Source organism: Panicum virgatum, chromosome 5N (assembly GCF_016808335.1).
Source record: "Panicum virgatum strain AP13 chromosome 5N, P.virgatum_v5, whole genome shotgun sequence".
NCBI lineage: Eukaryota > Viridiplantae > Streptophyta > Magnoliopsida > Poales > Poaceae > Panicum > Panicum virgatum.
In genome coordinates this window covers 5,597,127-5,608,355 of record NC_053149.1, presented here as the reverse complement: position 1 = coordinate 5,608,355, position 11,229 = coordinate 5,597,127, and the positions used below count along the sequence as shown (strand labels likewise).

General features: G+C 46.9%; 1 protein-coding gene across 1 annotated transcript; it reads left to right on the top strand.

The window, feature by feature from the left end:
• The first annotated feature begins 373 nt into the window (after window positions 1-373).
• On the top strand, window positions 374-5,814 carry LOC120674458. The gene is made up of 8 exons (XM_039955639.1): window positions 374-582; window positions 720-1,202; window positions 1,358-1,950; window positions 2,030-2,081; window positions 3,289-3,386; window positions 4,564-4,610; window positions 4,834-4,886; window positions 5,498-5,814. The coding sequence occupies exons 1-8, from the start codon at window positions 412-414 to the stop codon at window positions 5,792-5,794; spliced, it is 1,794 nt and encodes a 597-aa protein (XP_039811573.1). The 5' UTR covers window positions 374-411; the 3' UTR covers window positions 5,795-5,814.
• Window positions 5,815-11,229: the final 5,415 nt, after the last annotated feature.

The window sequence follows — 11,229 nt, the reverse complement described above, 5'->3', positions numbered from 1 at the left end:
ACGCCCGGCGGTACCTCCTACCGTCAGTTCATTCGGCGGTAACGAGTTACCGCCGGATCAACTGGCGATATGTGGAATGGGCCGTGGCCCCGGCGGTAGGTCGTTACCGCCAAACGAACTGGCGGCATGGTGAAAAATTTACAAAAAAAATTAAGTATATATTTTTGATAAATCGAAAAAAATAATATAAAAATAAAAAAAACGTTGAAGACTTGAAGTAACAGGACGCCCTCGTGGGCCGGGCCGAGGCCCCCAGCGATCTCACCGAGAGCAGCAGCGATCGGACGGCCCAAGAAACGGACGGGGTGTCGCGGCGAGAGCGTCCAGCCGTCCATGATTTTGAGTGCCGCCGCCTTTCTCATGGAGGAAACAACCTCCATCTCCTTGTCGTCCACTAGTTCCACGCTGACGATGGGAGATGGAAACTCTCCTCCAGATGCCTCCCGCCCCACCCCCAGCGAAGAAGATTACGGATCATGGACATGGAAGCAGAAGTTTGAGGATCTCATTGCCTGCGATCCCAGCCGTAATATCATGCCAAAGCATCCTGAATCTGCTTCCTATATCAAGAAAAAGCTTGAGGTACATGGATCAATTCGTTCCTTCAATTCCCTGAAAGAAGACTAAACATCGGCTACTGATTTTTACACGGTCGGGCGATGTTCTTCAATTCACTTGCTCTCTACCAGTACTCATGATGCGTGTATCTCTTATTGTAGGAAATGTTCGGAAAGTACCTAGGTACGGTATCCCCTAAACAGCGCCCTGCATACGAGAAGGATAGCCTCAAAGAGCTCAATTATGTGTGCAATTGCTTTTCGCGCTTCATGGGCCTCCGTGAGTTCCTGTACCCGGAGATTCTCAGTACCATGGCCTCCTACAACGCCCTGCGATGTGCTAGGATGGCGCTGAAGGGCGGCGCTCCATTCCGCGGCCGCCGTGCAGACCCCAACGGCCGCCACCGCAGCGGCTTCACGCCCCTCCACGTGGCCGCCGAGAACTTCAGCGTGGACATGGTCAAGCTCCTCTTCCGCCACGGCGCATCGGCAAACATCCGCACCAAGGGTGAGGACGTCGTGGAGGGCCTCCTGCCTCTTCATGTCGCCGTTGAGAATGCCAGCATGCACAAGTACCTGGAGGACCATTGGGCTGAAGGGGACCATATTGTCAACCTCGTCCTCCTCCTCTGTCTGCCTGAGATGGTTTGTTCATATCTACTGCCAGAGCATTTAATTTATTTGATATACTAGCCCCCAATCAGTTCCCCTTTGCTGCACCCATCCACCCATGCATCCGACAATATAACCAGCAGCTTTCTAGTTTAATATATTTTTTCCCATGTTATTGCCACTCGCAGAAGATGTTCTTGGACACTACTAGATTAATTGCCAAACAAATAGACAGCCTTGTCGATGAGGTATGGAATTACATTCGTACGGAGAAGCTTGTTGAGGCTGCAATTTTGCTGCTGGCAGCTCAGAAGCAGCTCCGTGGCTGCCTTAACAAGAGCTCCAGCCAGGTCTCTCTGAATGGGTTTGATATTGTTAAAAGCAACATTGATGAAGCTCTTGACACCCTACATCTTGAGGTGTTAGCTATGGTTGAAGAAGGAAAAAAAGGCAAGGCGCTTAAGAAGCTGAAAGACAAGAAGGAAGCCCTTCTTACAGCACGTGCTCTAGTTGGTACCGTCCATAGAAGTCGCGAAGCTGATGCCTTTCTTACAGAACATGAGGTTTCTTTGAATGGTTTTGATATTGTTAAAACCCGCATTGATGAAGCTCTTGACTCCCTACACCGTAAGGGGTTAGCTATGGTTCAAGAGGGGAAAAATGGCAAGGCGCTTCAGATGCTGCAAAACAAGAAGGAAGCCCTTCTGACGGCACATGCACTAGTTGGTATTATTCAGAAAGCTGGTGAAGCTCTTGAGGGGTACATTCAGACCTACCAGAGGTACTGGCTAAATGATTTCCCCTTTGTTTTATAATACCTACAGGTTTTCCTATTTCTGTGTTCTTCAAATGTTCTGTAGTGTTTATTTCCGTGATTATGATCTACCAGTGAATGAGTACAGGGCTTTAGAAGTCTGCGGTGGGTGTGGGTCACTTTTTCTTTTTTTTTTTGTGATATGGAAACAGTGAATCCTTTTTTTCATTTTCTTGTAATAGATTAGTTTTATAAAATATGTGTTTGGTTTGTTACCTTGTAATAACTGTTTTGGTTTATATGATCCATCTTTCAGGTTTTGTTTGGCCAAACATGCGCAGATGAACTAATACAACTTAACCTCGTATTTAGACTTTGAGGTTGAATTTTACACAATAGAAAACGCGGAGATAGCAATGGAAGTGGAAAGGAATACGTGTAATTGAGGACACAAGAATTAAAAATATACAGAATTAGATTTCACTTGAGCAATAGAAAACCCTAAAATATTTTATTACGAAACAAGAAACTTGAGGATCAATTTGGAAGAGGTACTTAAGTGATACTCCCTCCATATTTTGGTCCCAAGTTTGACCACTCGTCTTATTTGAAAAATTGTACAAAATGTCACTCCTTTTGTTGTGGCTTGCTTCATTAATTAAAATTCTTCAAGAATGACTTAAATTTGACTATGTTTGTACAATTTGTTTGAATAAGACGAGCGGTCAAACTCGGAGTCAAAAAAATCAAACGAATTATAATTTGAAACGGATGGAGTACATAGGAATCTCTTCTTGTGGTTCAAACAGACCCAATGGCTAATGTATAATTTGAGCGTTTTTTGGGGGGTGGGCGGGTATTGGCGTATTGCTATAAAAAGTTAGAATGTAAATCATAGCAACGTAATTAATCTGCTCAGGGTCAGGACCACTGAAAGTTGGTTAAGAACATCTTTCACTCTTTGCACATGTATAATGAGCTCTCTTGAAACAGTGATCTTTCACTCTTTCCATGTATGATTACATTTAATGTAGCCATACCGTAGGCGATAGTAGTGGATGCCATGTCGAGCACTGTTATGCAGGATTTTTGAATAGCCATTGAGTTGTTAGCATGCCAAATCAATTTGACTTACTGACTTGATAGCCTTGGCTGCTTAGTGTTCGCATAGATTTATTTAATGCTTAGAGCACCATTCTTGACTTTCAGCTGCACTACTACTTGTGTTTAGAGATTTTCTTATTGAAGGTTATGTGGTTTGCAATCACCACCACAGTTCAACTGAAGATGTCTGAATACACATCTGAATATTTCCTTGAACATCTTTTAATTATTTGTTTTAACAAACATTTTGGTGAAATGTAGGTGTCCCATGAGGAGATTGTTGAGCATGTTTCATCGCTTCTAACAAGTAAAGGCATCGTTTATTCTGGAAAAGGCATCGACACTGGAAACCTAGAATGGTTTGGCATCAATTGGGACCACTTGTATTCTATCGGTACCTCTGGACTAGGGTACCCCTCTTACTGTGTCAAGACTCATAGTTATCCGTAACTACACCCAAAGGAGCTGAGCAACCGGACCCCTGGGTTCCGACTCCATCTCACCGGATCAACGGTCTCGGACCCGCATTCCGCTCGGGGTCGGGTCCGGTGTCACCACGTGTCCCGGAGAAGGAAGCATTCAGACAAAACAGCCGGGGGCCCCGGACCTCCCACGGGGTCCCGGACCTCCCACGGGGTCCCGGACCCCATATACTATCCGGACCCCTCGGCAGGGAGGGAACAGACACCCCGCCTGGGGGGGTCCGGAGCCGCCACGTGTCCGCAGACGCAGATGCGCGCGCGGCTGCCAAGCTTCCTCGGGAAGACTTGGCCACTTACCACATTCAATGCGGGAGGCGTTAAGAGCGCTCTGCCACAGCAGAGCCCGAGGAGACTTTCGGCAGGCTGTACTGTTGACCGCGCGTTACCAAGGTACACTGTACAGCCGCTGGCGCCACTCACACCACGCACGTCAGTCTGCTACACCAGTTAGACATGACAACTCGGCGATGGAGTATCATAATGCCTACACGGTAGACCCAACAGTCTACGCCGCAACCTACACTGCCTCAACGGGCGCCTCGCCGATGAGACAGGAGAAGACCCCACTCGGCCAGAGGGTCTACAGGACGATGAAGTGTATTCGGCAAGAGATTCTCCATCGCTGTAGCACCACTACTGTCTAGTAAAATATACATCCTTGTTGGGCCCACCTGTCGGGGTCCGACGCCTGTGTACGTGTCCTCCTTGCTCTATAAAAGGGAGACGCCCGTTAGAGGAAGACTCAAGTCGAAAGGGAGACTTGGGGGCAGAGGATAGACTCATTCATAGTGCAATACACCCCTCAGTGGATGTAGGGTATTACGCTCCGGCGGCCCGAACCACTCTAAATCCGTGTGTTTTGCGTTCTTGCCCCGAAGCTAGATCGGCCTAATAGCCTAGCTCTTCCCCGAGTACTCCCCCTCGGGAAAAGGCGGGTGCGTTCCGCCACCCGGCTGTGGGTACCCCAAAAAGCCCGCGACATATTCATTCATATATTTTATGCACACCTGATGTGGTTTCTGTTTTTCTAAATTCTTACCTTGTTGTCTTGAAGCTACCAATATGGGGCAGTGCCGATCTATATGTCAAGGTCAGAGAGCGGTATGCTACAATTTTGTTTGATATTATTTACTATTAAAATTACAAAAGAATATTAGTTGTGCAACATTGTTATGTTTCCACCCATTGCAAAGTTGTCGGATTTGGTGGAAGCACCTCTTCTCAACTTTGCAGTACCAAAAGGGTGCAACCGGCCTCCGAACTATCAACTATGCTTCCCATTATTTCATAAGTTGATTCCTAACCAATTTCATTGCTGAAATAGGGGACTGTGAGCAAACTAATGAAACTGACAAGTCATCTTCCAAATTGCGAATGGTAAGGAGATATTTAATGAAATTTAAGTTGATGATATCACCTTTTTGCATGTCAATTGCTAATGGATCAGTTCATGGACAGTTGTTATGTGATTTTTTTTTTTCAAAATTGTAATACTTTAGTTGCTGGAGGATAAAAGGCTTTCAGCTTGTTTCAAATATAAATTTTATTCTGGGAAAATTGTAAAAACCCACCTCTTTAAGACATTTTTGGTCCAGCCTTCACAGTTCACACCTAGGCGACCACCGGAAGTTGCAGTAAACCTCCAAGTAGTGGTGATTATGTTCTGCAATGTTCTAGTTCCACAAGTAGTCCTATGTTTTCTTTCTTTCTTTTTCCTTTTATTTTTTGCCATTGTTAGTCTCCCACAGTGGCACTGAAGCTTCTAGTGCCAGTTTATAGCTGTTAATTGATACTTTAGTGATATTATTCTTCTAAGCAACATCATAGCAACTCAGTCGATCAAAGAAATATTTAAGCGAACATAATACATAACCTCCAATTGGCGCCTTGTTGGTCAAACAGCAGCATGAACACTCGTCGCGTCTCCCAACTGTCAGCGTTTCTATTATATTTGATGCATTTTGATACTAATTGATTCATCTATGCAGGCTCTGATAAAGCATCCGCCGAAAGGATTGGCCATAAAAGAAGTGAGAAATATGTTCTTCCCATACTGGAAATCGGTGCTGTCTCATGGGTCCATGGTGAAGATGGTTCCATCCTGTCAACCAAGCAGGAAAGACTTGCTGAGTGCTGAAGCAAGCAAGAAGGGGACAAAGAAATCGATGGGAAATCCTGGCTCGATGGTATTGGTATGGCCCCAATTAGCAAGCAACTATGAATCCAGAAGGATTTTTTTTGAAAAGGGAAATTTTATTGATTTCAAGCACAATACATCAAGTTGATACATTGTCTTGAAATTTTCCCGACCTCTGTCTAAACGACACACAGTCTAAAAAGAGTTTGATAAAGATTCTTCCACACTAATGACTGTCAATCCTAAGACTAGACTGCCACCTATGTGCCCAGGCAAAAAAATCTTTGGTCACCTGTGCCAAGAAATGAGAGGCCGCTACAAGCTTGTCCTGCAAAGTATACTTCTGAATGATAGTTCATGTACGGAGTCAGTGCATAGTTGAGTAGATAACCTGCAAAAATGAAGATTTTTTTGTTATCGAACACCATCGTATTTCTGCATAGCCAAACAGACCAACACAAGACTGTCGCGCCCAGAAGTACTAGTGGGCTATATTCTTTAGGAATTCCATTGAGCCCATTCCCACACATACTGCATATTATGAATCCAGAAGGATGCTCTATGCTGTTGCTTCCATGTCCCGGAAGGTGGTGTTGTTTAAGGGCACTTGAGAAATATGCGGTGGCACGTGAGCCGCTGACGGTGGTGGTGGCGGCGCCGTGCACGTGGCTGTACAGATTGGGAGCTGCGTCGACGCCGACGACGCGGCCGGCGGCTCATCTGCCATCGTCGTGTAGTTACGATTTTCTGTTGCTGGCAACTGCGGAAACACAGGAACCAGTCTTCAAGTCAATTGCAACAATGCAATTCTAACAAAGGATAACCTAATTAAAAGAAAATGGGTGGGGGATGAGAGATGTTCTTTTTGCTGTGAACCAGAAACGATCTCTCACTTACTATGTGAGTGTACCATGGCCAAATATGTTTGGAGCCTGGTGGCCTTGGCCTTGGTCTTGGCAGCTTGCTGTAGACCGACGTCTCTAGAGCAATTCTGGGTCTGGATAAGAAAATACCTCCCAGCGGGGGGACAATTTCATATGCCGGGTCTAGCAGCGATTTGCTTTGTTTCTTTCATATTGGGCAGGTTTGCAAAAGGATGAAGACGGGGATCAACTGGAGGAGGGTGCGACAGCCCTCAGGAATGCAGCGTTGAGCTTCCATCCGCAAGAAGATGGAGGGCTCACTGGAGTCAAGCTCCTCCAATCCGCCTGAAGCTCTCCTGGATATCGGATCGCTAGACTGCCGGTCATTTTCTGAGCGCTTGTGCTCGTTTCATCGTAGACTTCCCCTGTTGGTTTTTTCTGTTATTGGGGTGCAGACGTTGGCCCTGGACTGGCTTATCTCTGTCTTGTCGTTTACCTTTCTGCTACTCTGAACCGCATCCCGGTAGTTATGTAAGACTCTGTAATTTCGTTGCGATGAGTAATGAAATTCGGGGGTGACCCCTTGGTGGGAAAAATGCTGCTGAATCTGTCGTTTTTTTTTCGGCGTCTGCAAAGCAGAAGCCAAGCTGTGGGGCGCTTGTATGCCTGTTGACACTAGGCATGTAACCTCTAAGTTTTCCATGTATTCCCCCCCATGTAATGTAACCTGTGAGTTCCATCACCTACTTGCCAGCATGTGTGGATCTAGTCCCTATGTGGATCCTTTGTCCCCCACTGGTCACGGTAATTTACCGAAAAAACGATCAGCTAAGCAGGCAGGCTGCAGGCATCTTACCAACGAATCGGACCAGACCCAAAGTGCAACGAAAGCTGGATCTCCTCAGAAGAGCCTGGGGGCCGAGCCCGGCGTCGCACCTGATGGACTGGTCGTAGGCCTAGTGGGCTATATGCAAGAACAAATAGACTAACTAACAGCGTACGGCCCAGGACCCCGTCTGGTGGGTTGGGTTAAATCCTCTTCGTGGGTTGGTGAAGTTGCAGCCCACATATCGCAGAGAGAGAAAAGTAGCAGCAGGACATGAGAGAGAAGTGAAGTCCGCGATTTTCACCATGGTTGCCGTTGCGAGCAGCTTGCTGATCCGTTGCGTCGTGTTGTGTGAGCAGCAGGACGCAAATTGGCCGGCACGTGTTCCTGTATACCGATAAGATGATGAATGGTGATGCAGGACAGCTCGTGCTTCTCTCCATAGCTGCTGTCCTCGGCGATGTGCTGCCGGTGTCAGTGGGTCGGAGGCCCTTCAGTTGGGGCAAAGGCAAACGCGAGCAGGGAGGGGCTCCCCCTCCCCGTACCCAGCTCAATCGCAGGGAGAGCGACCGTCTCCGGTACGACGACCTGGACGGGAGAACGCCGGCGAGCACCGCGGACGGCATCTCAATTCTCAAGTACCGTCCTCCGTCCACCCCCGAGGCCCCGAGTAACACGGAACCGCTGATGTGCAGGCGTGCAGCGCAGAGACCCCCAATCGTGGCGCCGTGGCACTGTGCAGGCAAAAGATCCTGCCTCGTCTCCACGGTCCGCAGCTCCGCACAAGTCTGCAGTTTTGTTACTGTCAAATGTGAATGCCCGGCTCTGCGCGCACACGGTACCTTCTCTCTGATGAATCCACGCTCTTTTCCCCTCTGCACCGGAGAAATGTGCTGCCGCGGGAAGTGTTTCCTGCGCGGGTCCCGCCGAGCAGAGGAGTCAATACAAGCGTCCAAGGGCGAGCAGCTTTTGCTTCGCCGCCTGGACGACCGGCAGCTCGTACGGGTACAGTAGCAGTACTGCATTAGCTTACCAACATGAACATGCACTGTGCTATGTGCTTACCGTCATCCGAACCCGGGGTCAAGCCTAACACCAGCAGTTCTTGAAGTTTTTGGGCCGAAGCAGGTTGACCCTGCTGCTGCTGCTTCGGCCTAGGCCACCAGCGCCCGCGAGCTTTGGGTCCGGATCTCACCCAACGATGCAACGCGACGGCGAGGCTGTGCGGCTGGCGGGCCTTGGTTGGAGGCTTGGAGCGGAGCAGACAGCAGAGCAGCACAAGAGATTGGGGTGGGGAAGCACGCGCCGCGCAAGCGCCGCGCACGCGAGGCGACGGGACGACGGAGCACACCACTAGCTAGTGGCTACGTACACCCTACAGCCTACAGGCTAGCGAGCCGCGGCGGACAGAGTACTTGGGCCCCGTTTGGTTGCGCGGTGTAAAAATTTTGAAAAGACATCTTTCTACATTTGAAGTACTAAACATAGACTAATCACAAAAATAATTACAGAACTCGTCTGTAAATCGCGAGACGAATCTAACGAGCATAATTAATCCGTCATTAGAGGTTGTTTACTGTAGCATCACTGTAGCAATTTAGCGTCCGATTACAGTCTCGTTAGGTTCATTAGATTCGTCTCGCCATTTACAGACAGCAGTCGCAATGCGTTTTTTTTTCGTCTAGATTTAAATCTCCATGCGGGTGCCGGAAAAAATTTTTGGAATTTTGGTTTTTGGAACTGAACACGGGCTTGACCTGTGACTGCGACAGCGGTGGAGCTGCCTGCCTGCGCTGCGCGCCGTGTCGCAGTCGCTAAAATTTTTTTTGTACTACGCTGCTGCCCTCCTCTCCTCCGGTCCTCGGTCCTCCACTCCTCCCCTGCCCCCGCTACCTTGGGTGGGTCCTAGGGCATTGGCCGCGGCGCCGAGCAAATGGCGGGACTGCCCCCGCGCGCCACGGGCACGGCCGCACCGGAGGGGAGCCGGACGCGGCGGGTCAAGACTTGTGTGCCCCGCCCCACCAGTCCCGTCTCGGCCCCACATCTGACGCACCCCGGGGTGGGGGGTGGCAGTCTGACCCTGACCGCTAGCTGCTTGTGCTTCCGTTGACTATCCGGCCACCGGTGCCGCCATGTGTTCACACTCGGCGGTAAGGATGGAATCAGATTTGGAATTCATTTTTTACCATATTTTAATTCGGATATGCATACGAATTCGAATATTGTCGGATATGATGCAAAATGGATGTCTCGAATTTGGATACGGATTCGGATACTTACTTGATTTGGAACATAGTTATATTCGTTTGTTTTATTCATTATAAATATATTTCGAAGGTATCGCTAAGTCATTATGCAATAAGGATTAAAGTATATAACCGTTGTAGTTAAAAAAAAGACATCTCATCAAAACATATTTATCCATAAATATTTAAATAGCTAATAATATAAAGATATAAAATATAAATGAATAAATATTTTAATGGGAATATCAATAGTTATAAAGAATAAATGGAATAAAATATATTTATAATTTTATCAATAAGTGGATAAACCAAAGTAAATTAAAATCAATATGATTATCCATATCAAAATATAGTTAATTAAATTGCAATTAATTAAAATTAATCCTTATATATAATTAGTAATATTAAACCTAGTAGCACATGTCATTTATTCATGATCACTCTTAAATAGGAGTAGTTCCACTATATACATTATTATTAATACTAAAATTAATATATAACTAGTCATTAGTTACTAGTTATATATATATAATTTTTTAATAGTTTTCTAGGTGCTCATTCTTATTCGAATACGGATGTTGCGGATATTGTCGAATACGGATGTGGAATCAGATAGAGAAAAATGAGGAAAAACGAATTCAGATATATCCACTTTAGTACCACATTATAATCGGATACGAATACCTATATTATGTGCGGATACGGATACGGATGCAAAAAATTCAGATAACCACTTCTACATTCCCACCCTTACTCGGCCGGCCCCTCCCACTGCTTTCCCTCGCGCCCCCGCCGTTTCACACGCACAACCTCCGTCCTCGTTGCAATCAAGGTGCCGCGCCGCCGTTGACGTGATTATGGTCAGTATTAAATAAAATCTATTTGTAAAATCGTTTTACTGTGAGTGTATTTTTGCACGATGAATTTAATGACGGCAATTAATTTATAATTGACTATAGTAATGCTATAATAATGTTTTTTAGTCATACTATCAAAGTCTCGTTAGATTTGTCTCACGAAATAACGTAAAAATTGTGGAGTTAGTTTTACAAACTACCTTCATATCATACCTCTAGTTATTAGTTAAAATTTACTACAATAATTTATGCTAAAAAAATCAAACAGAGCCCATGGCCATGGGCCGCCACCGCACCGGAGGGGATCAAAAGAACGAGAACGCGAGATCCCTCATCACCCCCAAGAGGATCCGGGCCTGACTGGATGAGCGGTAGCCCTACAGCTACAGGAGTCAAGTTGGCAAAGCCAGAGGGTGACTCCGTAGAGCAATTGCTCGTCTGCTGCTGCTGGCGCAGGTATCCAAGCGGATCAGCTACTCTAGCGATGATGGACGCGCTCTGTTTTGGCTTAATTAATATACTACTAACCGCTGGTTTTGAATTCACTTATTTTCCGTTTAACTTTGGCAAATGCCATTGCCATGACACCGAGCATCCTCTGATTCTCATCCAGCTCAAGTTCCCATTTTACCCCTGCCCACTTATTCCCTTTACGCTGATGATTGGAGGCTGCTCGACCCGGCACCACTTCTATTCGACCTCGACTCGAGGAAGCTCACACGGAAAGGTGCAGCCGTTCAGGTCAGGGGCTCCCCGCAAGAGTGCGAGACGGCATCGTCTTGGTTCGATGG